The sequence below is a fragment of the Semicossyphus pulcher genome, unplaced genomic scaffold (genome assembly GCF_022749685.1).
Source record: "Semicossyphus pulcher isolate SPU_LCO1_2020_fin unplaced genomic scaffold, fSemPul1.0.p SCAF_2, whole genome shotgun sequence".
NCBI lineage: Eukaryota > Metazoa > Chordata > Actinopteri > Labriformes > Labridae > Semicossyphus > Semicossyphus pulcher.
The window spans coordinates 26,095,047-26,122,489 of NW_027211693.1; the positions used below are offsets into that span (position 1 = coordinate 26,095,047).

A 27,443-nucleotide genomic window follows, 5' to 3' on the forward strand; every position below is an offset into this window, starting at 1 on the left:
TTAATGCACTTATATCATTATAAATTATAGGCCTTAATTTAATAACACATTTGAAACATATGGTCATAAACACAATTTACACAACAGGATGAACTAAGAATAACTTGACAAGTTATAACATCTTGCAGCTAGGGATCTGGGGTACTTATCGATTCATTTTCTATGTTTTTTATTTAGTTTAACCTTCATTTAAAAAAGTCAAGTCTAATATTGTGTTTTTAGCTAACTATCAATACACAAACATGAGTACCCCTAAGACGAGTTTGCTGTAACATATAAAGAGACCTATTTAGGTGTCGTTTTCAGAGGACTGTACTCTCTGGTCTATTTCATGCAAAGCAAAGTTCATTTGATCAGGCCGTTCCCTACTCAGACGCATATACGCACTACTTTTAACGTTAAAACACTGTATGTCTAAAAAGCAGCACGTAGTCTCCGGATGTAAAATGAAGTTTACAAAAACTACTAGTAAAAACTGAAATGAGTAGAATCAACATGTCGGGGCCCCTCATCATCCCCCATCCCTCGACTGTGACTGTCCCTTTAAGAAAATGCACTTGCAGCCATTTTCTGCTCTTTGTGTGGGGTGGATTAGCAGCACTGGGTAGGTACTGGGCGAAACTAGAGCATCAATCGGCACAGAAGACGAGCGAAAAAAGACCAGCAAACATTGGACCGCCGTCGCAGACCGCGACACCGTCTGCCCGTTTCCGTGTTCCGCCGGACGGACATGCAATTTACAGGTATGTGGCTTTCTGCAGCGATGGATGGAGCCGCAGCGCTACAGATGATGTGCGCTGGGTAGTGATGATGGCTGGAGACTGGAGCTGTTTTTTCTCTTTCTCTCCCTCCCTCTCTCGTTCCTCCTCGTACCGTGCATCGTTTCCGTTACTTTTCCGTCCGTGCACAAACAAGATAAAAGGGTCCATCGTGGAGAAATCGCCCTGAAGTGAGAGCCGTACCGAGCGTCCCGGTTTTCGCGGATTATTCTGACACATGAATGGGATCCCCGGTAGCTCACATCGGCATCGTAGCTCACGCTGAGATGGGTGGGGTGAGGAGAGGGTGCCTGTGTAGCAAGTGCACGCTGATGAAGGATGGATCGGCGATTTTCTGACCTGATAGCGGCGTTTTCGCCGCACAGAGAAAACAGATAACCGCTATGTTAAATAGGCGAGTGAAATTGATGCTTCATTCGGCTCGATTTCACCTCCTTTCATCATTTAATGGGCACTATTTTCTCTTCTGGATCGCCGCTTTGACCCATCCGGCCAGCAGGGCATTGCATGTAAATGAGAGCAGGCGATCTGCACAGCATTATAGACGTTTTCACAGCTATCACAGCTGCAGGCAGGCAGGCCTGTTACTGATGCACAAATGACAGGTTCACCTACTTCCGTTTCTTAACACTGCTGTTTAATTTTAGGCCGATCTCTCTAGTAGATTATGATCTGTGTCCATCCACTAATGAAGCGTAGAATTATGAATATCCCTCTTGCAGACTCACTGAGTTGTAAATCTCCACGCCAGCCCCTCACCAACGAGCAATTATGTAATGATAAGGCTCTGGATGCTTTACTGCTGCTCATACTGATTCAAAAATCACCATATGATTCCAGCAATATCTCTAGACAAGTCAGTTTATAATTATAGAGCCAAATCATACATTTCTCTCAAAGGTTAGCCTACTTTGCAGTCAGCACAGGATCTGGCACCACCCTTTCATACACCCTTGGTGTTGATTAAGAAATATAACCCTCAATACAATAATTTAATGTAAAAAGGGAAGAAACAATAGAGGAAGGATCACATTTAAATAAGGGACAGATATGCAATAGATGTGTTATATAAAGGATATGTGGATAATTTGTTGTTTACGGCCCTCAGACCTGAGGTTATTTCCCTCTCTGATATCACTGTCATGTCTTTCACTTAAAGATACATTTACAGTCGATCAATAGAAAATGAATGGCTGTTACTTGATTGATGACCAGCACTAAATTGGAATTAAACATCAAGTAAATATGCCAAAGATTTACTTGTCCTAGTTACACAAACATGAAGATATCTGTCCTTTCTCTGTTTAATATCTTTGTAAGATGATCAATTTGGGATTTATTAACTGCAGGTTGGACAAAATAAAACATCTGAAGACAATAACTTGGGTTCTGAGGGATTGTGATTGACATTTGTGACAGTTTATACTTTTGAATTAATAATATTTCACATTTTGATCGACAAAAGCAACAACCATTTGGCTCAGCCTAGTAGCCCATAATATGGCTTAGTTTTGTTGAAGCAATTGCATATTCACCTTGTAGTTTTAACGTATTTCTGGGAGTACATGTAAACCTCAATACATGATCATGAGCAGCCATTTGCAGCTAGTAGTAACAGCTGTTTTGTTTTTGTCGGATCAGTAAAATGATCAGACATGCGTGTAGACAAAATGACCAGCAAACCAAACAACCAAAGAAAAGGGAAGTAGAGGTGAACAATGTGGACAAACCATGGTGGCCAAATCCCATTTGTAAGCATAAGTTTGATACTTCTTTTTTCCCTAATGACCACAAATCTATACAGAAACAACACACTGAAACGTTAAAGGCAGGTGATGTTAATTTACGTTTTTGTTTACTTGTCATGTGAGATTGGCTTCTGTGTTTTCCCCCCATTGAGTATTCATGTGATGGTCATTGTTGTTGGTCTAAAAGGAAAGCATGACATCATGGGGATCATGAGACGACAGCAGTTTTGCGGCGCTGATCTCTGAAACGACAATCAGCGTGTCAAATAGCTTCAGCCAGCGTCCTGCACATGATCACAAACTGCAGACTGCACTGATGCTGCTGGAGCACACACGTTACACTGGTGTCGGTGTGAGTTATGTCAGTCAATGTGTTGTAAAAGATCATGTGTGTGCGTGTCTAAATGCTAAGATTCCCTGTCTCCTCCGTGCTGATCCGATCTCATCTCATCGTGAGGATGAATATATATTACAGAGCTGGCCTTGGGGGGAGATCCCATTGAGTGGTGTGACCCTGGAGTTGACACACTTTCTCTCACTCTCTGTGTTTCTCTCAGGCAAGATGTATTACACAAAGACCTCGCTGTACATGCTGGTAGTGAGTTTCTTCTACAAATTATGTATTGTCTGTTTTATTGCTTTTTATGGGTATTTTTTTAACTGTTCTATTATATCGTTCCCATTTTTATTTGTAGTTGTTATTAGAGCTTGACTGATATGTTGGCTAGCCAATAGTAACGGGCCGATATTATAAGGTCGATATGGGCTTGGGACAGATATATTTGTGTTGCCATTTTATTCCTGATATGTGCTGATTTGAAAACGTATTTTAAAGAGCATATAATGCAGAAAACAATGCTTGGGGTGATTTAGAAATTCTCTGACTCTATTTTTAACAATACTATATATAGCTATATATATAGCATCACAGCTTAGCTTAAAAGGCCAGTTCGGTGATCTTCAACCTCAGTCCTATCAGGCTATTATGGGGAGGGGGCCTTTGGAGGATGCTATCCGCTCCTCCAATCGGCCCTGGAAAACCTCCGCCAGACTATGTAACATGTGTCATCTGGCGGAGGCCAAGGAGCTCACTAAACTACACTTCCTCAATCGGACTCCCGCCTCCGATGACATGTGTCGCTCAAAATTTTCAGGTTTGAAATGTAGACTGCAGACCCGAAGATTTCTTAGACGATCCACCAGTATAGTCTCGTTGTATTTCGGATTTTGTACCGCTCTGAGCCTTTGCCTGCAGCAAAAACAGTAGTATTTCTGTATCCGTCTCTTGCTGGACCGTTCCTTTCAGAGGGAGGGGCGCAATGCATGCTGGGTTTTGAAGGAATGTAGAATGGGCAACTCATGGGAAATCACTAGCTGTTTGTACAACTTTCTCCACAGCTATGGCGCCAATTTCAAATATTATCGCTTCTATTGATTACAGAGAACACCAGCTGTGACTGACAGCGGCCTTTTCCAGGGGCAAATTGCTCCTTTAAGTTATTAGTTTGAGAAAGCAGCCCACTGACTATCTTTGCTCAGTCATATCAGTTCAAGTTGGCTATAAAATTTGCTATATCAGCCACCATATCGGTAACAAGTGAATTTATTCCCTCTTAAAAAATTCCATATTGCTCCGGCTCTAGCTGTAATGTTTTGAGCACTTCCATTGGATCCTCATGGTTTGTCAGGAGGAAAATAACTGACCCTAGTTTTGATGTATAGGCTAGTTGTAGTGTCAGGAGGACTTTTTTTTTGCTATGCCTGTCAGTAATGTTCTTCAGGCTATTTTCCCAAGAGTCCAACTACTGTATGGGGCTTGTAAAAAGAGTTTCCTTGTGTGGTCTCACTTGCTTGTTCCAGTGTAAAACAGGCCTACGGCTAGGTTACTAAGTGTCCAGAAGGGAATGAAGGGGCTCTTTGCTTTGTAAAGATGCACACATAAACACACGCTCGCACAGACACACACACACCAACTGTTGAACAGAATCGGGTACAGGGTGGGAAAGTTTATTCAGCCAACCCGGGCTTCAGTCTGTGCCTGTATTCTCAAGCACAGATGGGAGTTTAGCAGCACATAGCATGTTTGTGTGCCTGACAGAAGCCCTTGTAGCAAGCTGCATGTTTCGTTTTCTATAAGCTGTGCAAATAAAAATAACTGAGTCTGAATCCAGGCTTTGAAATGAACAGCTGTGAAAGAATACAGGAAACAGCCACTTAGAAATGACTAGGTAACATCAGCACAGGGCCGTCTTCAGTGTTAACCAATATATCAAACCTGCAACTCTTTTACTTGTTTCATTTTCATATTTGCAATACATCATCAACCACAAGCCATTTATAAGAAAGACAAAGAATTATAAAAATTAAAGTATTCCAATGCACATAATTGCGGGAAGTGAGATTGGACAACATAGATTTGACATAAGCAACTAGTAAACCTGACTTTAGATAAGGCTACCACCTTCTTACAATGTTTCTGTGAATAGCTTTTCTGGTGAGTACACTGAGGTGTCATCCACTCATTAGTTTCATTAGAGGTTTGATGACTCAGCCCTCCATCTGATTTCGGCCTCGAGACTGTTGGCTTACCTCATTGCAGATATAACCTCAGTAAACTTTGACAGTTTGATGTGACAGGAAACTCCACCGCCCTGCTTTTTGTCACATTTATGTTCATGTCTGTGGGCCTGCACATGTGTGCATGATCAAGAACAAAGTGTCTCAGTCAAAGTAGGATATAAGCCTCTGTCGTATATAGGATATTTCACAATGATGCCTTACACTTACTCTTTCTATATGAAGATTGCGCCATTTAGTAAAAGCCTTGAAAAAGCAACAGCTTGATATTTTTCCCTTTTTAAATCCAGGGTTAAAATCTCACATTTGCTGCTGTTACATCATTTATTCACCTACCTGTTCATTAGATCCTCAGTCAATGGCTGACGTCCAAAACTAATACAAACCTGACTATTCAAGATACCTTAACAAGATTTGTATCGATATACAAATACGTAATGGCTGTGTAATACCTCATGTAACAGTGAGTTCTTTGTCTACCTATAGCGAGGAGAAGAATTTTATTTAAATGTATCTGCCTCTTTTCTCTTCGCTCTTTGGATCCTATCCCTCTCAGCTCTAGTTGTACTCTTTCTGGCTGTGAATATTAAGCTGATTATCGTCCCTGCCAGCCCTGTCTGCCAGGTCAGACGTAAACGCACATTTCTTAGAGGCACATGACATACCGGTGGGCACATACACACTGCTTTAGCTGGGTCTCTGTTTTGTAATGGGAGACGGGGCGCTGCTCAGGCTGTGCCGTTACAAGGGGGTCTAGTCAGTATTATAACTGTGAATTTTGATCCGTTGTAATTAAGGTGCATATGCTGTGTGTTTACATATATTACTCAACATTATTTGATAGAGCATATCAGGGAAAGCTTCTGTGAAAACCACATAATGCCAGTGAGTCCACAACATTTGCTAGAGTCCATTTGTCAAATGTCATTCACTGCCAGACCAGACCTGTCTCTGCCTCTCTCACATCAATGAGATTTCCAGGTCTAGGCATTTCAAGAATTATACGCTTCAAATATGCCTCTAGTCAAATATGAAGGAAACAGTGAGGGGCCTCTGCCCTTTACTTCCTCTGAGCATTGACATATGGTGAAATGGGAGAGGATACAGGTGCAGGGTGAACACCCTGCACCACATAGCCTAAACAGGGTCTCATAAGAGGAAGTGGAGTGGTCTAGACATATAAAAAGAATATTGGGTTAATTTGTTTCTGAGGGGAAAGAAAAATCACGTGACTATAGCTGATATTTTTAAATTGTGTGACCTTCCTCATTCCTTTTATCTTTATTCATTCTGCATCCTCTAACCTTTTAGAGCCCCCAATAATTCTCCATGACTCTTGGCTAACTGCTTAGCTAGATATTTGAACCATTTATCTGATCACGTTTAGCTAACACTACTATTTGAACCATTTATCCATTGCCTCAAGTTCACTCTTTAACTTCAATTTTAACCAGTTATCCATCAATTTTATCTAACAATTTGAACCATTCATCCATTCATTTAAGCTAACTATTTAGCTTACAACTTAAATTATCTCTACTTTGCCTCAAGCTCATTGTTTAACTGACAATTTGAATCAGTTATCCATCAATTTTAGCTAACAATTTAGCTAACAACTTAAAGTAGTTCTACTTTGCCTCACTGTTTAACTTAGAATTTGAACCATTTATCCATTCCTTTAAGCTAACTATTTAGCTAACGACTTAAACCATTTAAATATTACCTCAAGCTCACTGTTTAAGTTACAATTTGAACCAGTTATCCTTTACTTTTAGCTAACAGTGTAGCTAATATTTTGAATAATTTATACTTTAAGCTAACTCTTTAGGTAACTATTCAAACCATTTACATTACTAACTATTTAACTATTACAACTGTTACTCCCATACTGTATATTATATCAGTTGCTAAATATTTAAACAGATTTACTATTACTTAATCAAATTCAGCTGTTTGTCCATCACCTTTGGCTAATTATTTTAACAAGAAATCATTAACTTTTAGCTAGCAGTTTCAACTTCTCTGCTAGCTTACAAACAAAACAGTTTGTAAGCTAGCTCATGTATTCTTAGCAGAAATACACAGTTTCAGTTTTTCTGACTCAATACGTGGATGTGTTTATTGAACTAATCTGCATTTTAATTTTTAAAACATGTATTAGACATTATTAAAATGAAACCCTAGCTACTACAGAATTGAGTAAAAGTACCCCTGGATGCATATTCAGTCACACTTTGCATCAGAATTTTTGTTATGGTGTTTATTTGTGCACTTCTCATATCAATGCTCCTTTTCTTTCTTTCTGTCATCAGACTGGGGTGTTGTGTGAGTGACGCCTAGTAAGCATGACGACCCACGTGACCCTGGAGGATGCCCTGTCCAACGTGGACCTGCTGGAGGAGCTGCCCCTCCCGGATCAGCAGCCATGCATCGAACCCCCTCCCTCCTCTATCATGTACCAGGTACACTCTCAGACACACTGACACCACTACCCACCATCATCCCAAATTGTTTAGACGCTTACATTATACCCCTTTCATTGCTTTCTCCCTCCTTCTACAGGCTAATTTTGACACCAACTTTGAAGACAGGAATGCGTTTGTGACCGGCATCGCCCGCTATATAGAGCAAGCTACAGTCCACTCCAGCATGGTGAGAAATGTGCTCAAGTCTAAAACACAAACACACACACACACACAGTGAAGATTGCCATCGTATTAGTTTTGCATCTGAGTGGTGAATCAATTTTTTTGTTGTCCATCGTAAATAGTTGCTGTTCCCCTTTCAGTGAACACAAAGCCGACTGTGGGAAGCAGCCTCACACCCTAAAAGAGACCCTTGTTTTATTGTGAATTGATTATCATTCGGCCCTTTTGTTAGGATTTGGCAAGGCCCGAGGCAGGACACACATACACACACAGACATGCTCATATAGACACATACTTCACTCACACACTGGTGAATCAGGCAGGCAGTGGACCAGGAAACCTCTTTCCCCTGATGGTGAATGAATGGAGAGTGTGATTTGCCTGGCAAAGAGGGGAAGTAGTGCTTTATTTAACCCTGTTAAAGCAGGAAGTCCCATTGAGGTTGAAGCAGGTCTATTTGAGGACACTCCTCAGTTTAGCCTTTGGGACGGAGAAATCTGTCTCACCTACTTCTGAATGAAGCGAACGTTCCCCTGCTGCAATATTTATCAAGCCCCATTCATGCTGGAATATTTGAGATGTTAAAAATGTTTTGTGTTGTTGAATGCCGCTGCAAATTGTAACAACAAACATATGCAACAGTCATGAGGGATAACGAATCCAATCAAGGCTTTTGTCAAATGAATATTCGCTGTAACTGTGCATTAAGAGTTAAAGATGTCTATATTTTGTGTGTGTGCAGAATGAGATGCTGGAGGAAGGACATGAGTATGCTGTGATGCTTTACACTTGGAGAAGCTGCTCCAGAGCCATTCCCCAGGTAACGCACACACATATACTCACACACTTGCACTTAACACGATACCTAACCTCTTACTGCATCTCTGTTTTTGTATGTTAAATTTTCTTCCCTTCCTGATCTGATCTTGTTCAGCAGACTGTGAGGCTAGTTCATTAAAAAGATTGCATGGCCTTAACAGTCACTAAACCTGCACAAACTAAATGTGCTGCCAAGAGAATAGTGTCTCTGTGCTCTGGTGCTGTTTGCTTCAATTTATATGCATTAATATATTACACATGACCCCAATTGCAAAAACGTTCACAAACAACAGCACTAATAGCCACTAGTTCTGTCAAAATTGGCCACAAATGATGTTTGATTATTCCTTCTACATAACAGAGATGTCTTAAAAAATTAACATACCTATACCATCTATCTGTCCATCTATCTATCTACTTTCTGTTGTTCTGGGGCTGAGAATCTGCCTCTGTTCGGCCGGGCTGGGATTTGAATTCTCTGCCATCATTACCACACGGCAGACGGTTGTTGTATTTGCTCGTTTCAGCTAGACTAAAGTTTATTATTGACGTATCATAGTATTAAGTGACACTCCGTAACCAAGAGAGTGCGTGCGAGGACATACGTGAACATGCAAATATTAATTTTAATAACCGAACATGCGTTTCTTATTACAATTGGGTTATATATTCGAATTAAGAATATTCTTTGACAGCACTAATAGCCACACACAGTAAGATTCTTAATATGACCATCCTCAAAGACTCAATGGTAACTGAAGCACAATATTTATCCAGGGTTTCACATCCAGACTTTACAGCGATCAGGGCAAAAAATACTCCTTTGTTTGAGCTACAAAAATAAAATTATCTGTAAATACAATCTGTAAATGATATTATGTCGTAATCAATGTAATAAGGGGTTAAATCCAGTCCAGGCTTTTCCAGACGCTTGTGGACGTGTCTGGAGCCATTACGCATGATGGGAATGAGAGTGTTATTTTGTCTGGACAGCCTGATCTCGCCGGCTCGCTCCAGGGAGTAAGCGGCGTTGCAGATGTTTAAACAGATATCACATCTGTCGAGTCTGGGCTTCTCAATAAAGTGAAAAAAGAGCTGCCCCCTCTCCTCTTCACAGTTCCTCCACGTATCAGACATATAACAAGGACAGATTGCATATCCTTTGTGAATTGGACCTCGAGAGGGCAAATTTATGAAGCTCAGCTGTCAGCGCTTTTCCATTTAAGATACATTGACCAATAAATTGAGTCGCTGTACCTTGAAATGTTCTCTAGTGTCACCTGGGTGACTTTCATTTCCCAAACTGGACAGGTAGAGCTAATGCATTATGAAAACAGAATCCCTTAAGAGTTGGACAAATATAAAACAGAGAGAAATAAAACTATATCTAAAATAATTACTGAATCATGCTGCAAGCTAATTATAAAGTAGCATGGACCTGCTAAATTAAACAACCTGTACACTGCTGTTGCTAAATAAAGCTGTATGATGGCACCCTCTTGTGTTTTCTAGGTGAAATGCAATGAGCAGCCCAACAGAGTGGAGATCTATGAGAAAACAGTGGAGGTGTTAGAACCTGAAGTGACCAAGCTCATGAAATTCATGTACTTCCAGGTAAGGCTCTGTTGCACAACAGTGGTTTTCATGCTTAATGATTGAGTGAAGCTGAAAAGATCAAGAGACATGCTTATGCGCCATATCATTTTGACATCTTTGTGTTTGTCTTCGCAGAGGAAAGCCATAGAGCGTTTCTGTAGTGAAGTGAAGCGTCTGTGTCACGCTGAGAGAAGGAAGGACTTTGTCTCTGAGGCCTACCTGCTCACTCTGGGCAAATTCATCAACATGTTTGCGGTGCTGGACGAACTGAAGAACATGAAGTGTAGCGTTAAGAATGACCACTCTGCCTACAAAAGGTAGTCGCTCTGAAACAAAGGAATCCAAACCCTAAACATTGTAAAAAACAAACAAACAAACAAATTAACATTTCTCCTCTGCTTTCAGGGCCGCTCAGTTCTTGAGGAAGATGGCCGACCCTCAATCCATCCAGGAGTCCCAGAACCTCTCAATGTTTTTAGCCAATCACAACAGGATCACTCAGGTTGGTATCGTAGACTGTTTTCTATAATGCGTAATGTATTTATGTTAACAACAGTATGGACATATAGGATAGAAGATTGACTTTTTAAAATTAAACAGGCTTTTTGTATTCCTGACTGCAGTCGTGAGGGGACTCTAGGTGTTTTTCCAGTGTATCTTTGTACAAATGTGTATTCTGTATAAGAAAGAATTACTTCAGCCGTCTACCAAGTACTCCAGGAAATGACTTGCTATATTAATTGAGCTGACTCACATTTGTGCTTGCACTATTTTAAGGGTGACAAGTGACATATTGTGCAGTCTAAATGAAAGTGTCTAAAGGGACAATTAAGCTCTTATCCTAAACATTAACATCTGACCTGCTGAACAATGATGTATTCAGCCTTCCAATTTAAGTATTACACTGTCGACTTTCAGATAAATAATGCCAAAGAAAGGAAAAAGAAAATCAGACAATTTTTTGCAGAAAAGTTAATTTAAAATGTCAGTGAGTCGAGTCGAGTGACAGACACTGACCAAGTCAGTGTTACAGATGATTTTGGCTGAATTAAAAGATTGCTTTGGTCCTTTTTTAATGACTCAAATCCCCATTGAAAGCTCATTTGAAACAAATGAAAAGCTTGTACATCCTCTTTGAATTTATCATGATTGCAATAAATACAAAGTTATTGCGTTAAAAGGTTTACTTTATGTTATTTAACTATATGCCAAGTAGAATGAGCCTTTTTTGGCATTTGCCTGTAAATATATTAGTCTAATGCTCATTTCTATTAACAGATTCTACATAGAAATGTAGATTCTGTCAGCAGGGGCGTGGATTTAAGGGATAGCAAGTGTTCTGGTTTCCGTTTGTAGTACGCTTGTAGTCCGAGTAGTATTGACCAATCACGCATCAGCAGGCTGCGGTGTATGCAGGAAAAACAGTCTGTGTGGCAAAAGCAGGCGGAGCGTATTACCAGCCCAGCTCCCATCAGCGGCTATCTGACGATGATTTAGCTTCTTTTATATTAATCTCTACAGGCAGAAATCTGCAGCATGTTCAGCTAACAATCTGTTCTATATCTAAAATTTGAGATAAATTCCCGTGACGCTTGTGAAGTCGTTCATTGATTAGATTTCCCGACTTCCTCGAATGCATCAGATCGATCCGACCTCAGTTCAACAATTTTAAAAGTAGTTTTCTTCTCCTCTTGAGGACAGACCTGACAAAGCTTCATTTTTCGGTTTCTTTTTCTGTAACAAAAGCAGCACATAGAAAAGGAAGTCTTTCGGTTTCAGTTTTGCTAACCGCTGGCTACACGCCCGGCATGTTCACCGTTGTCCCCAGAGGCTATATCGTCATCAGACTGTAGCCAAACGGATCCGAGATTGGTCTGAAGGTGACCTGTTGTTTCCCCTCTGTTCCTCTGTAGTGCCTGCACCAACAGTTGGAGGTGATTCCTGGCTACGAGGAACTTTTGGCAGACATCGTGAACATCTGTGTAGACTATTACGAGAACAAGATGTATTTGACTCCCAGTGAGAAACACATGCTGCTCAAGGTAAACACTTTTTGACTTCTCTACCTGCATCTAACCTATAACAGCAAACTGTGTTTTATAGCTGCCTATATGTCCTTTGCTCGTGTTAAACAAATCGCGTCTCTCTTTGTGTCAGGTGATGGGCTTTGGTTTGTACCTGATGGATGGGAATGTGAGTAATATCTACAAACTAGACGCCAAAAAGAGAATCAACCTGAGCAAGATTGACAAGTTTTTCAAAGTAAGTCTTTTGTTTTTTCAGCGGCTCTTTTATCCTGACTTGTCTTTGTGAGCATGATATGACTGCGAGCCGTTCTCTTCTGCTTTTCAGCTTCAAGTGGTGCCACTATTCGGAGACATGCAGATAGAGCTGTCGCGCTACATTGAGACAAGTGCTCACTACGAAGAAAACAAGTCCAAGTAAGAGGACCTGTCTAGCCATCTATTTTAGTAATATAGAGAAGTGCTCTGCTATTCTTGACCACTGCACCATCTGCTCGCCCGCCCTCAACCCTCCATCTTGTTCTGTCTTGTGTCCAGGTGGACGTGCACCCAGAGCAGCATCTCGCCTCAGTACAACCTGTGTGAGCAGATGGTGCAGATCAGGGAGGACCACATCCGTTTCATCTCGGAGCTGGCGCGTTACAGCAACAGCGAGGTGGTGACGGGCTCGGGCCTAGACAGCCAGAAGTCTGACGAGGAGTACAGAGAGCTGTTCGATCTCGCTCTGAGGGGCTTGCAGCTGCTGTCCAAGTGGAGCACGCACGTCATGGAAGTTGTGAGTGAAGCGATGGATTGGCTCTGTGTGTGTGTGTGTGTGTGTGTGTGTGTGTGTGTGGGTGGGGATATAACATTTTTAAGGCAGTCAATATGCGTGGGTTTAGGTATGAATAGATTGTCGTTTTGCCATTGATCGTTGTAGCTTTGATCTATTTAAAGCTCTCTTTGACTCTTTCAGTACTCGTGGAAGCTGGTCCATCCCACGGATAAATTCTGTAACAAGGACTGCCCAGGCACAGCGGAGGAGTATGAACGGGCCACGCGTTACAATTACACCAGTGAGGAGAAGTTTGCCCTGGTGGAGGTCATTGCCATGATCAAAGGGCTGCAGGTAAAACACCGGGGACACTGACAGGTGTTGAAATGCTCCTTTTATAGTCATGGAATATTCACCTAAAAGAAATAGATCTTAATACACTTGTTAACTTTCCACCTGAGAGGTAAATGTGAAGATCACTACCACTCTCATATCAATGGTATTGATCAAAGTTTAATATGAAGCTGCAGCCAGATGCTAAGTAGCTTAGCTTAGCATAAAGACTGGAAACAGGAGGGACAGGGTTAGCCTGGCTCCATCTATTCTTAGATTTGGGATTTTTCAATAGGAAGAAGGAGTAATGTAATTGAGATTTGTGACTGTCACAATGTAACTTTGCAGAGCTGAGTATTTTTACATGTCTTAAAACATGGAGGGTATTGTTAGTGGGAATACAAGAGAGTGTGTGTTTCCCAGGATGTAAAATAATCTTTTAATTGCGAGTTCATTGTGAGGGGTACTTGCGACCAAGAAGACAATAATGATCACAGTGTATGTAATTAACTGTGCAGGTTCTGATGGGCCGAATGGAGTCAGTGTTTAACCAGGCCATCAGGAACACCATCTACGCAGCACTGCAGGACTTTGCTCAGATGACCCTCAGAGAGCCTCTGCGCCAGGCTGTACGCAAGAAGAAGAACGTCCTCATCAGGTACACACGCACTGTCACTAAATTAAAGGAGCAATTTTCCACTGGAAAAAGCCACTGTCAGTCAAAGCTGGTGTTTATTATAAGCAATAATATTTGAAATTGGTGCCATAGCTGTGGAGAAAGTTGTACAAACAGCTAGTGTTTTCCCATGAGTTGCTCATTCTACATTCCTTCAACACCCAGCATGCATTGCGCCACTCCCTCTGAAAGGAACGGCCCAGCGAGAGACGCTGGAATGAAATACTACCGTTTTCTCTGCAGGCAATGGCTCAGAGCGGTACAGAATACAAAATACGACGAGAATATACCGGCCGTCTAAAAATTACATGACATCGGAGGCGGGCGTCCTAGATTGAAGAGGTGTAGTTTAGCAAGCTCCCTGGCCTCCGCCTGGATGTTTTCCAGGGCCCATTGGAGAAGCTGATAGCGTCCTCCAAAGGCACGGAGTGAAATTGCATTTTTTTCCTACCATAATGGCATTAGCTCCCCATAATAGCATGATAGGACTGAGGTTGAAAATTGGCAAACCTTTAATCTTTATCCAATGGCTCTGGTGATATTCAAGCATGATTTTTTACTCTTTAAGACCTGAAGCACCTTTTAAAATCAAGTTTTTTATCTGTAGTGTTCTTCAGGCCATCCGAAAGACCGTCTGTGACTGGGAGGGGGCGAGGGAACCTCCAAATGACCCCTGTCTGAGGGGCGAGAAGGATCCGAAAGGTGGATTTGACATCAAAGTGCCGCGCAGGGCTGTAGGACCTTCCAGCACACAGGTAAGACACGAGACAGGGCTTACATAAGCTTTCCAGCTGGCACAGTTTTAAATGAATGGCTGAGTTCCTGCGAGCTTGAAGTTTGAATGAATGCACAGTCTTGCTGTTTACAATATGAATGATCTTAATCCGGCGGTAGTGTTTGCTTTGTAAGAACTGTCCTTCCGCTTTTCAAACACATCTTGATGATTATATTACATAATTGTAATTGGCTGTTGGTTCTATAATACTTGTAATGTTTAGCGATCGTCTAGTGGCTATAGTACTCCTACTACTGCATAATAACATTGCAACTTATTTTCCACACATCCTCTGCCCTTACTCATTCAGTTCCAGTCAAATGAGTGTCATCACTTGACACTATATGTGAGAGCAGTAGTGGATGGTGTAGCTAGGCAACGCTTCCTGTAGCTAGATCATGTTGGCACCTGGACAAAATAGAGCAGAGCCGATTAGGCTGTGAAAGACTGAATGAAACTGACATTCAGAGTAACATGTAACACAGGTCGGTTTTTGTGAGGATGTTAATGTATCCTAACTTTCAACACAAAAGCTAAATGGTTTGCTATATTTTGCACCTCTTGGTAAAGGTGATATTCAGAATTTTCCTCTCATAACCGAGCTATTTCTTGACTTAAATCACATAAATGCTAGTGCAACTTTTACCAGAAAATCACCTCTCCCTTCCCTCTGCAGCTGTACATGGTGCGCACCATGCTGGAGTCTTTGATAGCAGATAAGAGCGGCTCTAAGAAGACCCTCCGCAGCAGTCTGGATGGACCCATTGTGGTGGCCATAGAAGACTTCCACAAACACTCCTTCTTCTTCACACACCTGCTCAACTTCAGCGGTGAGTGCCAGTCCTTTAAAAATGATGTGATGTGTTTTCAGTTGAATTGCGTTGACTGTAAATTTGAAGATATAAGATATAATTCCTTTTCTTCTCCCTTTCTTCAATCATCCAGAGGCCCTGCAGCAGTGCTGTGACCTGTCCCAGCTGTGGTTCAGAGAGTTCTTCCTTGAGTTGACAATGGGTCGCAGAATCCAGTTCCCCATTGAGATGTCCATGCCCTGGATCCTCACCGACCACATCCTGGAGACTAAGGAGCCCTCCATGATGGAGTGAGACAAAACATTCAGTGCAAAACTCTGATTGTGTTTGTGCTTTAAGACTGTATTATAACTAGGACTCTCCCTCCTCCAGATACGTGCTGTATCCTCTAGACTTGTATAACGACAGTGGCTACTACGCTCTCACTAAGTTCAAGAAACAGTTCCTGTACGATGAAATCGAGGCTGAGGTAAGCTCCTAAAATGCAGCCATCTTTACCTCAGTGTTGATCTTTAGAAACAGTACCTTCATACTGTTACTCTTGCCTTTAGGTAAACCTCTGCTTTGACCAGTTTGTCTACAAGTTAGCAGATCAGATATTTGCCTACTACAAAGCAATGGCTGGAAGGTAGGAAAAGTGACTTCATCTTTGTACTTTTAGAGTTTTTGATGTATTGTAGCACTCAGAAAACTTAATCTGCTAAATCATGTGTTTCACAGCGTCCTCCTAGACAAGCGCTTCCGAGCAGAGTGTAAAAACTATGGCGTGATCATCCCGTACCCTCCATCGAACCGCTACGAGACCCTGCTCAAACAGAGACATGTACAGGTGTGAAAAAACAGAAAGTAGTGCTTTATGGCATGTCATGGCCCTTATTGAAAGTGTGTAGCATCTTTTCATAACACTTCGTCCTTTGTCTTACAGCTGCTGGGTCGCTCTATTGACCTGAACCGTCTGATCACTCAGAGGATCTCTGCAGCAATGTACAAGTCCCTGGACCACGCAATCAGCCGCTTTGAGAGCGAAGACCTCACTTCCATAGTGGTAAGATAACCTACCAGGGAAGGATACTACAAAACTAATATGTATGAATCATCATATTCTCAATCTAATTTCTCATCCTAATGCTGTATCCATCCCTGCCAGGAGCTGGAGTGGCTGCTGGAGATCAACAGACTAACCCACCGGCTCCTGTGCAAGCACATGACCCTGGACAGCTTTGACGCCATGTTCCGCGAAGCCAACCACAACGTGTCCGCTCCCTACGGGCGAATCACGCTCCACGTCTTCTGGGAGCTCAACTTCGACTTCCTCCCCAACTACTGCTACAACGGATCCACAAACCGGTCAGTCTGTTAGTGTTTATTTGTATTGATTATTTACCAGCCTTTCTTTCCTGTATTGGTTTTAAACATTGTTCTTTTTTCAGCTTTGTACGCACAGCCATTCCCTTCACCCAGGAGCCTCAAAGAGACAAGCCAGCCAATGTGCAGCCTTACTACCTGTATGGGTCCAAGGTATAGTGCTACTGCTGTCTTACATTTGATATAACAGTGAAGATTTTCCTAAAATCTTTCAGCAGTATGTGCAAAGGAAACCCCTCTTCCTACTCTTCCACATTAACACAGTCTCTCTGTTTCTCTCTCTCTTCTCAGCCTCTGAACATTGCCTACTCCCACATATACAGCTCCTACAGAAACTTTGTTGGCCCGCCTCACTTCAAGACCATCTGCCGTCTCCTTGGTTACCAAGGAATTGCAGTCGTGATGGAGGAGCTGCTCAAGATTGTCAAGAGCCTGGTATTTATCTTCATTTTTCATTGCATCCCTAAAATTATGTTTCCTTCCCTCTCAGCGTGCTGCATTCTCACAGTGAGTTCTTTTGTTCCCTCTCTGTGCCCTCTCTTCCTCTTCCCTGCTGTGTTCAATCTATCTTCCCCCGTCACTTTGCAGTTACAGGGCACCATACTGCAGTACGTAAAAACACTGATAGAAGTCATGCCTAAGATCTGCCGCCTACCGCGCCATGAGTATGGCTCCCCAGGTGAGCTCACAATCCTCACTGTTACAGCGACTAGAGTTCATATGAGGTTACATGTGTGGACATACAACAGCTATTTTGGTGCCATTTAGCCGTAGTAAGTTATTATTGTTATATGTTAATGTATAGAAGAGTGTTGAACATATTGTTGGTGAATTTACAATAGTGGGTTTGTGTGGTTGCATCTTTCATGTCATTACTTCAAACGTTAAAGACCCCCTTCAGTGAAAATCAAGTGTAAACATCTCCATGTGGTGTTTCTCATGTGCTACAAGACATATCAGGGACAACATCAGCAGTCATCTCCATGGCTGGGCCTGTCTGCTTTTAAACTGCAGTGTACCAAGGACAGGCTGAACAACACATTTTCAGATTGGCAGGTTTGTGAGGTCACAAACCTAAGGAGCCAATCCCGTTAATGGACGGGGTGAAGCTATGCATATCATTATGTGTAACCTATGGCAAACACTTCGGCGATGTGCGAGCCAGCTGTTACCGTCAACGTAATTTTTGTGAATTCACTGCTGACTATTAAGTTAAGCTAAGTTTCAACAAGTTGCCGCTAAATGATGGCAGAAACGTGTTTTGTTTTTGCGACAAAGGGGGGTAGTTGTAAATTTGCATAGTGGGCAAGGACTATGCAGATTCAGGAATTTTTAATGAGGGAGAAGGAGGAGATGCCTTGGGAGGACACAATTTATAATTTCAATCAGCATTTTACATGTCTTAAAACTGAGCTGGTCTTTAAGATAGCATCTTATCTTTGCCTGGTCAGTGAAAGGTGTTTTTTATCCTAGAATTGGCGAAACAATAATAAGATCATAAGATCATGAGAAGATTAAAGATCCGTCTTAAAATACTTAACGAAATAAAGGATGTCTTAGAGTAGTGGGTTACACCTTGACCCATGATACAAAACTACCTTTGCCTGCATAAAACTGGTAATTCAGGTAGAGGATTCAGACTAATTTTGAACAACATTTTCTTTCTAAAATTATATTTGTCAAAATAAAAGAGCAGGATGCTGTCTTTAGGCTTTGTCAGCAGCTGGATTTTAGCCATGCGAGGAGTTTGGCTCTGGAGATTGTAAAGGCAGAGTGATGGCGGGTCTGCGAGTCAGTCCACCACTCTGCTCCATCCTGAAATAGCTCAGGCACCTGGATGGATTACATTTGGTAGAGCTATTTGTTGTCTTCAGATGTTGACTTTTCCTCTGGCAGCTAGGAGAGGTTGGCATCCAGATCAGCCTCTGCTGATTTGTGTTTTGTGCTACTTTGCTAAAGTTAGCACGTTAACTTGCTTAGCTAGAATGGTGGCTGTTCAAACATTGATTTAGGATGATTGTGTTATCACTGTAAGCAGGTTAGCATGCGGAGGTTAGCATTAAGCTAAGGGCTTAGCACATAGCTTCTAGCATTATTCAGCATTATTTGATTTTACCCTTTTCCTCTTACTTAACAAGGTCACTCTTGTATCTCTTTGGGAAGTCACTTCTCCCTTTTTGCTACATTCAGTACACCGAATATGTTGTTCTGTTCCCATTTTAATGCCCTTTTTAATCTTTCTCCTTGCTCACCTCTCTAGTGTTTCTTGCACAAGCTGCCTCTTTGAGAGCAGTCATAAACATTACTGGAATAAGATATCAGTTGGAGCAGCTGTTAATGTTTGCAGCACACAGCTAGCAGAGGAAAATGCTGACAACATATAAACCACTTCATCAACAAGAATCAAGCAGTGTGTACTTTAAACAGATAGGAGGGGTGTATATGAGCTAATTGGGGACACAGTGGGGGAAATAGCAACTCTGCTGTTATGGAAATTAGGTTTGGGATAGGTGGTATTGTAAAATCTAAATAAAACAAATACATGAAGACATATAAATCATCTATTTGTAATACAACAGTGAAATTAGTGTGGATACGGCCTTCCAAAATGTCCCATTTGAGTGTAAAAGATTCTTTACGTTTCGGCCTACTCGCTTTAAATCCTTTTTTCCCTGACCTATCTCTGTGCATTTTGGCTCAGCACTGAGTGCGGATTAGAGGCCAGTCAGATGGCATATCCTTATGAGAAGCGTTTAGTTAATCTGTAGATTACTGATGTTCTGTACCCAGAGTTCTGTACCTGGCTTACTGCCTGTGATCTTACTGTCAGCAGTTAATGATCCTCCCGTCGTCTGCTGTGAGGGCCTGATGCTCGTACCAAATGTGGGTCAGGGCAGCTGGGCAGACATGCTGACATCATCCTGATTCATCCAGGTGGCAATAGATTGTCAATGGCATGATGAAGAATTAGAGGGCGCTAGGTGCTTGGCTGTACAGTGCATTAGACTGTAGGAATGAAGAGGTGCTTTAATAGTGGATGAGTGTTTTTTTTTTAACAGAAAAATGGATTTAACAAGGTATCATGGCTGTATTTTTCCATGCCAGGAATCCTGGAGTTCTTCCACCATCAGCTCAAGGATATTATCGAGTACGCTGAGCTGAAGACAGATGTTTTCCAGAGCTTAAGGGAGGTGGGAAATGCCATCCTCTTCTGCCTGCTCATCGAGCAAGCTCTGGTAAGACATTTCCTCTTTAAGTGTACATTTACCCTTAAACTGTTTTATTCTCATACCTCTGACTGTATCTCCCTTCTCTTTCCTAGTGTTCTGAATCTTTATGCCGGATTATTTGTCTCCAATTCCTCCCCTGCTTTCCCAACCTTTATTGCTATTAATTCCCTCTGTGGCCCCTGAGCACGCTCAGCGAGCGGAGCCCGCTTATCTATAATATCCGCCTTGACTGCAATGTGTTTATGTGGGTGACCAATAACCTGGGGGCCTGAAGGTTTCTGCCTTATTTATGGTGTTAAATCACATCTAAAATCAAATGTCATTGTCACAAACAGTCAGGCTCCCAGTCCATGTGCTGCCTCAAGTATGTTTAATCTTTGATGGTTTTTATTCTGAAACAAAACTCTATTTTTCATTACACGCTGGCATCTACCTCAGGTGGTAAGGATTTAGGTTTTGTTATTGCTATCACAGAGGCAGAATATGTCTACTTCTCTCTCTTTTATCTCTTGTTGGTTGTGGGCTGCTGTCTTTCTCTTTCTTCTTTGATTATGTCAGTTTTGCACAAACTATTTCTCCTCCAATCAGCTGTGGAAGTAAAAGGACTGAAAATACTCTTTTTGTTTATAAGGAATTAAGTGAAATTATTATTTTTGACACAAAATTTTAATTTTTCACAAAAAATTAATTTTATCAACAGTGGTTAAAATTGTAATTTCTAAGATCTCGGTTGTATTCTCTTTGGAGGCACTTATGGCGATAAACTGTGATTGCGGGAGCACACTTCCCAGATATCCAGACAGTGTTGCATGTGTGACGTTCTCGGCTGGCTCCCTTTGTCATGGTTGTAACTTTCTTTTTCTTTGGATTTTCACTTATTTTTGAAGTTGTATCTGTAGTCATCGATCTTTTCTTTGCCTGTTCAGCCATAGTAGATTACTGTTTACTCGCAACACTTGCAGAGACCGGAAAAGCAGCAGCTTAGCTCCGCCTACCCTCTCTGGCAGACCAACCACTGCTGGCTTATGGAAAACGCGTCACTAACTGGGCACCGCTTGTGATTTTTTCCGTGAATGTCGCCACAGACACACAGTCTGTAATACCGCAAATGCAAAGGCTTTCATCAGTGGGCCATAGGCTCAGTCACCATTGTGTTACCTCATTCGGCAATAGATAGTGACTTAATAGACATTTTTGAGATTATTACTTTAAGTAAAATTATTATTTTTGATACAAAACACTAAATAAATTATTGGAATTTAAAACTGAAATTCTGTCAACGCAATTTAATAAGTAAAAAAACACATTTGGCTTCTGTATCGTAGATTCTTTCCATCCGTTTCTTCCATGGAAGAGTTGATGTAACATTTCTGGTTGGTTGTTGGTTCAGTCTTGTGCTTAACTCGACACTTCTTCCTTCATATCCTCTTCTGGTTCTGGGGGCTTGTGATGCCTGTCTACATAACACTACTCAGCTGTCACTCGTACTACCATTTCTGTCTGAATGCACTTACGTGTGTGTGTATGTCTGTTTTTTTCATAATTGCATGTCTCTCTATTCTCATCACCGTTTAGTGTCAAGACGCCTCATCTAGTTTGATTTATCGCATGTTGTCTTAACTAACAATCTCCATCACCACCCGTTAGCACTTAGTCTTCACATCGCAAAAATACCACTAACACACTGACATTTCACCCAGAAGGATGGGAGTTTATTGAGGTGGTTGTAAACATGACCTCTAGCTTCTAAATAAGCTTACATGGGATATTGTGCTTAACAGTGTGACAAATTATCACCTGCTAATTTTGGCTTGTCATCATGCCTTGATAAACATAGCAACTTGCAAATTCACTTATCTTTGTCTCTGCATAAGCTGACTATAGTGAAGCGTAATCCATCAATCCATCCCATGTCTGTTTTCTAATAACTTAGCGCATTTAAAATATGCTTTAAATGCTGTTTTCTTAATAACAAGCCAACTCTGTGATTGATTTTGTGACAAAGTTCAAGGAATTAACCTCAAAATGTCAGGCAGGGTCTTTAACATCACCACCTCATGGCTACCTTGCATGCTCCATAAGGATGTACACAATGCAAAGTGGGAGGTGAACTTTGAATGACCCTGTCTTGTGTTGTTCTTGAATCTTAGTCGCAGGAGGAAGTGTGCGACCTGCTCCATGCCGCCCCCTTCCAGAACATTCTGCCCAGAGTCTACATCAAAGGTAAACAAAAGGTCGCAGGTAGAAAATAAAAAGGGCAGACGTTTAAATCGATCAAGTCCAGTCCAGTTAATATATGTGTCATTAGTATTCAGTATGTACATTGACCTGCTTGTGTTTGCATGTTATATAGAGGGAGAACGTCTGGAGGTGAGGATGAAAAGGCTAGAAGCGAAGTACGCCCCTCTCCACCTTGTGCCTCTAATTGAGAGGTTGGGAACCCCACAGGTGAGACAAATCAATCCTATGTTTTTCCTTCTTTAAGTTCATTATGCTTCCGCACTGGCGTAACCCCCGTGGCCGGAGGCATTATGTTTTTGGGTTGTCCATCCGTCCGTCCATCACTTTCCTGTGAACACGATATCTGTTCACTTGGAGTCAAGGATGAACTGATTACATTTTGGTGGTCAGAATGCCAAGGTCACTGTGACCTCACAAAACACGTTTGTGGCCATAACTCAAGAATTCATATGCTAGTTATGACAAAATTTCACACAAATTTGTAATAGGTTTAAAATAATGACGTGATGACATTTTATACCCAAAAGATGAAAGGTAAACTTCACTGTGACAGCAAAATGCTTCATATTGTCATTCCAATTCATTTCTTATTGATTTAGACCCCAAGGTACTTGTGTGATTCCACCCTTTTCACTTCCTCTCACTGGATGACAACCGGGACAGGGGGCCTCCTGCTCCTCTGCTAATCCACAAAAAGCTCTTTGATCTTGCTAATATTGAACTTGAGGTGATGATAATTGCATCATGTGTCAAAGTTCTTCTCAGTACTCTCTCCTCCTCTAGAAAAATCTTATAAAAAAAGTGAGGGCAGCATATTTCTCACTGGAAACTATTCACTGGAATCAAACATGTTGCTATAGTATTAACTTCCATTTTGCCAAAACAAACATGTGATACCTTTTGTTTAATAACTCCAACATTTAGAGTCAGACAGAAATGTAACTTGAATTTGACTAGTTGGCAGTGGCATACAACCGCAAGGCACTAATTCTAGTGTTGTTCATATAATGCTTAAATAATAGCTTTTTTTATTGTGTCTGTTTTTTTTACCAGCAAATTGCCATTGCCCGCGAGGGGGACCTGCTGACCAAAGAGCGTCTGTGCTGCGGCCTCTCCATGTTCGAGGTCATCCTGACGCGCATCCGCAGTTTCCTGCAGGACGGGGTGTGGCGCGGGCCCCCGCCCACTAACGGTGTGATGCACGTTGACGAGTGTATGGAGTTCCACCGCCTGTGGAGTGCCATGCAGTTTGTCTACTGCATCCCTGTTGGCACACATGAGTTCACAGCAGAGTGAGTGGCACCTGGCTAGAGTTTGTGGCACTGTAGTCGAGTGTTTTTGGTGATGCCTGTTGGGATCTTGTCATTCAACTCAAAATATAGTCTTAGCTTGTCAGGATGGAATGCAAATGCAGTCTGAAAAATGGGTTATATACGGCTGTGTTTCCTGGAGGAGTTTGTGTAGTTGTATTATTTTGGTTTGTTTTAATGTTTGATCTGTTTTTTCAGTGGAAATCTCAGATTTTTGATCTAAAATAAACTAAAAATATTGCAAACTTATTTTACTTGTGGCTGAGCTGAAGTTTGCATGTGTAGAAAGAGAAGATGTGATCAAGCATAAGGGAAAGACACACACTGTCAATACACCTTGATGTTGCAATATATGCTTCTCCTCCCCTGTTGAGACAAAGCATTTAAACCCTGTTAAAACTAGCTCTATTGCAGTAGGAGAGCCTATGAATAAAATAAAATACACGAAGGTTGCTGTGGTTCAAATACATGACAAAAACTTGGTTCACGTCCGGTTTAGGAACATTTTTACCAGCATCAGGTGATAAAAGCACTATAAGCTGCACTTACATCTGAAGACATGAGCCACTGTTAAAAGATTAATTTTGTAATCTTGTCACATCTTTAAATGGAAACTTAACTCGTGTGTTATTCATGCCATGCCTTTAGGCAGTGCTTTGGGGACGGGCTGAACTGGGCCGGCTGTGCCATCATCGTGCTGTTGGGACAGCAGCGTCGCTTCGACCTCTTTGACTTCTGCTACCATCTGCTCAAAGTCCAAAGACAGGACGGCAAGGATGAGATCATCAAAAATGTGGTGGGTAAACTGCATCTGCATGGAGTCAAATAACGGTCAAAAAGATCTTAAATAATTTCACACTCTGCTGATGTATTTCATGTTTTGTGTGCATCCACTGACCATCCAATCAGAGGAAGGTAAACTGTCCAATCAGGGCACAACGGATTCTAGCATTAGCTCGATGTAACAGCTAAGAGCAAGAGCTAAGTTAACCTTCAGCTAGTGGTATTACTCGCTGACTCTGCCCGGTGTCGAGGCTCTGAGCACGGGGACTGTTAGGGGTCACTTTTCAGACCAGAACAGGAGCTCAGACCATCGGGAGTTCAGAGTTGTCAGGCTTGGGGTGGGAGAATCAATGGAGAATTTCTTGCAGAGTTTAACGACGTTAACGTTACAGTCGGCAGGATATTTACAGTGAGGTTACACTGGACTCTGACACCGAGGGTGATTAAGACACGGTTGAACTTCTTGATATTGTCCGACTTATTTCTTTTCTATTCTGTTTTCCTCTGCAGCCCTTGAAGAAGATGGCAGACCGCATTAGGAAGTACCAGATCCTCAACAATGAGATCTTTGCCATCCTCAACAAGTACATGAAGGCGGTGGAGACGGACAGTTCCACTGTGGAGCACGTTCGCTGTTTCCAGCCTCCTATACACCAATCCCTGGCTACCACCTGTTGAAAATGACCCTTCACACATAGTTCACACACACGCAAACACACATAGCTGTGATACTAATTTCTGCCTCTTCCTGGTCTCGTAGAAGTATACATAACCACAGTGGCTCCACGCTGGCTTTAAGAATCCAAAGACAAATCCTCTTACACTGTTTCTCTATCTAACATGGGACTATCTTTGAATTCTTGGAGCCTGCACCCTCCTAGAAGTGGACCAGGCCAGAGGCAGAAGTGTATATTCACACCTTTTTTTTTTACTTTAATATCTGTGTGGCTCTCACTCAGACTCATGCATGCCTTCTCTTCTTCCTTCCGCTGCACACCTGTGGATTAGACCACTCACACAATTGCCAAAAGAGTAACTCTATCCTGTAATATGAAGCCACTTGTCTAAAGTCCCAGCCTAAATGCCTTCAGAATTCGTAATCAAGCTGAGACAAAAGTAAATTTAACAAAGTTATAATGAAAAAGAAATAATTTTCTAAGTTATACAAAGATCTTTTAAGTGAAACATGGTGCTCTTACGTGCTACGACCAGTACTAGCACAAGCACCAGTACACCTGTGCTACCATTTTGCGTGTCAGATATTATGACCTGAACATGTTTATTGTGAAACATTTCAACCTCCTCACTCATTTATATTATAATCTGGGCTGCCCATGTCCATGATACATATTGTCTATCATGATGCATTTGAATACTTCTTCCTTACTTTTTCCTCGCCTGCTTGCTTTTAAAGGAATGAAGGTACATAGCGTTCTTGATTTGCTTTTATTTATCTTAAACCCCTCCTGCATCTGGTTTACTTGCTTCCTCCTGACACATTTTAATTTGGTACCAGTCCCACTGTAAATTTCACTGTTGAACTAAGTGAAGTGTTGAGTGTTGTAATCGTTCTTGTTTTTAATTATTAATATTTTAATTTACACATCCTTGGTATACTTGCCTCTCTACTACTGGCTGGAAACCTCATCAACTGTTTGTTTTTTTTGTCTGCTGGAAAGATTTTTATATTCTGTAAATGAATACAGTGATATTATTTACAGTTTGGAGAAAAAACATCTTCATCTGGGTAAATGTGTTTGCTTTTTCAAGAGTTAAAAAACAGCAAAAGAAACAAGATTAGAAAATACCTCTAGGTTGTATAAAGACAGTGCTGTACTAGATTAACCTGTTTTGAGTGTGAATGGATGATGTTGGTCATGCAGACCTATACTGCACATAAAGGAAAAAAACTAAAATGTCAGTTATAATTAAAGGGCAGTTTCTTAAATATAGTCAGTATTTACTATTGATGGATTTTTTTTCTTTAGATTTAGCAGTGTTAAAATATGCAAAAATTGTCCCTATTTTTTTCACATGAAGGAAATCAAATGAACTATGAAGAAGTAACCCTCCTGAATCAGCCCTGTGATCTTTTTCTGCTCCGTTTTGAATGAAGGTTTCTTTTGTAACTCCAGTGTCTTTTTATCATATTTATTCAACTCTGACGTATTGTTCATTTCAAGGTTAATCTAGTAAAAATGAAGGTACCAATGTATCATCTCAAAACCTTAGCATGGCAAGTGTAATTTATTGTCATCAATGGCTCCATTTGTGACATGAGGCTTTGTTTATGATATTGTTGTACAAGTGACCATGTTTTGAAGTACAAAAAAATGGAGAAAAAGAATATAACATGTACAACAATGGTCCTGCAAAGGATTTGAAATTATGTTGTATTTCCATGAAATAAAAAATGTTTAACTGAAAGAGTGAAGTTGTGTTTAAACTCTTTTTTAGAATTTAAGTAAAGTTTAGAGTCTATGATAACACATGATGGATTTGTTTAAGACAGGCATATCTATATTATTTTTAAACATCGTATATTCTTGTCAATATTTCACAAATGTATGGCCAAATAAATAGAAGGGGTAATTATTTTTTTAATATTTATAAGCAATTTCAAGAAAAGAAAAGAAGTTGTGGTTGTTGGCTGGTCTGAAATGTCTTCAGTCAGTAGGGCCAGGTTAACTGAATGAAGACCTGGCCCATTATTGAAGTGTTATTTTTATAACAGCAGTGCAACCTCGCTTCTCACCTAGTGTCATTTGCATACTACCATATATGAAGTTAAACACAAGTTCAAATCACAGACTGTAGGGTTTAAATACGTTTAGGTGGAGTGGGTTTGTTTGAAAATCAAAATGTGAAGAGAATGCTGACGTCATTCAGGATTGGCTGCCTATTGGCCACATGCACGTAAACGTACGTATGACGTTATTTTTGAAATTTCAGCGGTGAAGCGTTTGTTGTTGT

General features: G+C 41.2%; 1 protein-coding gene across 1 annotated transcript; it reads left to right on the forward strand.

The window, feature by feature from the left end:
• Positions 1 to 557: 557 nt before the first annotated feature.
• cyfip2 (cytoplasmic FMR1 interacting protein 2) lies at positions 558 to 26,891 on the forward strand. Its single transcript, XM_069670086.1, has 30 exons — positions 558 to 743; positions 7,417 to 7,566; positions 7,667 to 7,756; positions 8,495 to 8,572; positions 10,084 to 10,185; positions 10,303 to 10,484; positions 10,573 to 10,669; positions 12,081 to 12,209; positions 12,325 to 12,429; positions 12,520 to 12,608; positions 12,729 to 12,966; positions 13,147 to 13,299; positions 13,797 to 13,936; positions 14,562 to 14,709; positions 15,406 to 15,559; positions 15,675 to 15,831; positions 15,914 to 16,010; positions 16,093 to 16,169; positions 16,262 to 16,370; positions 16,467 to 16,586; positions 16,689 to 16,888; positions 16,972 to 17,059; positions 17,198 to 17,341; positions 17,495 to 17,585; positions 20,012 to 20,142; positions 22,287 to 22,359; positions 22,490 to 22,584; positions 23,431 to 23,669; positions 24,336 to 24,483; positions 24,981 to 26,891. Exons 2-30 carry the CDS (start codon positions 7,450 to 7,452, stop codon positions 25,146 to 25,148), a joined length of 3,759 nt encoding a protein of 1,252 aa, XP_069526187.1. The 5' UTR covers positions 558 to 743; positions 7,417 to 7,449; the 3' UTR covers positions 25,149 to 26,891.
• The last annotated feature ends 552 nt before the right edge of the window (positions 26,892 to 27,443 follow it).

Bases quoted from the DNA above. Each gene is read 5' to 3' on its own strand.
- cyfip2 (XM_069670086.1), top strand. From the start codon at position 7,450: ATGACGACCCACGTGACCCTGGAGGATGCCCTGTCCAACGTGGACCTG. The intron at 12,967-13,146 runs GTGAGTGAAGCG...TGACTCTTTCAG, and splicing joins GCACGCACGTCATGGAAGTT to TACTCGTGGAAGCTGGTCCA. The intron at 17,342-17,494 runs GTATTTATCTTC...GTCACTTTGCAG, and splicing joins TCAAGATTGTCAAGAGCCTG to TTACAGGGCACCATACTGCA.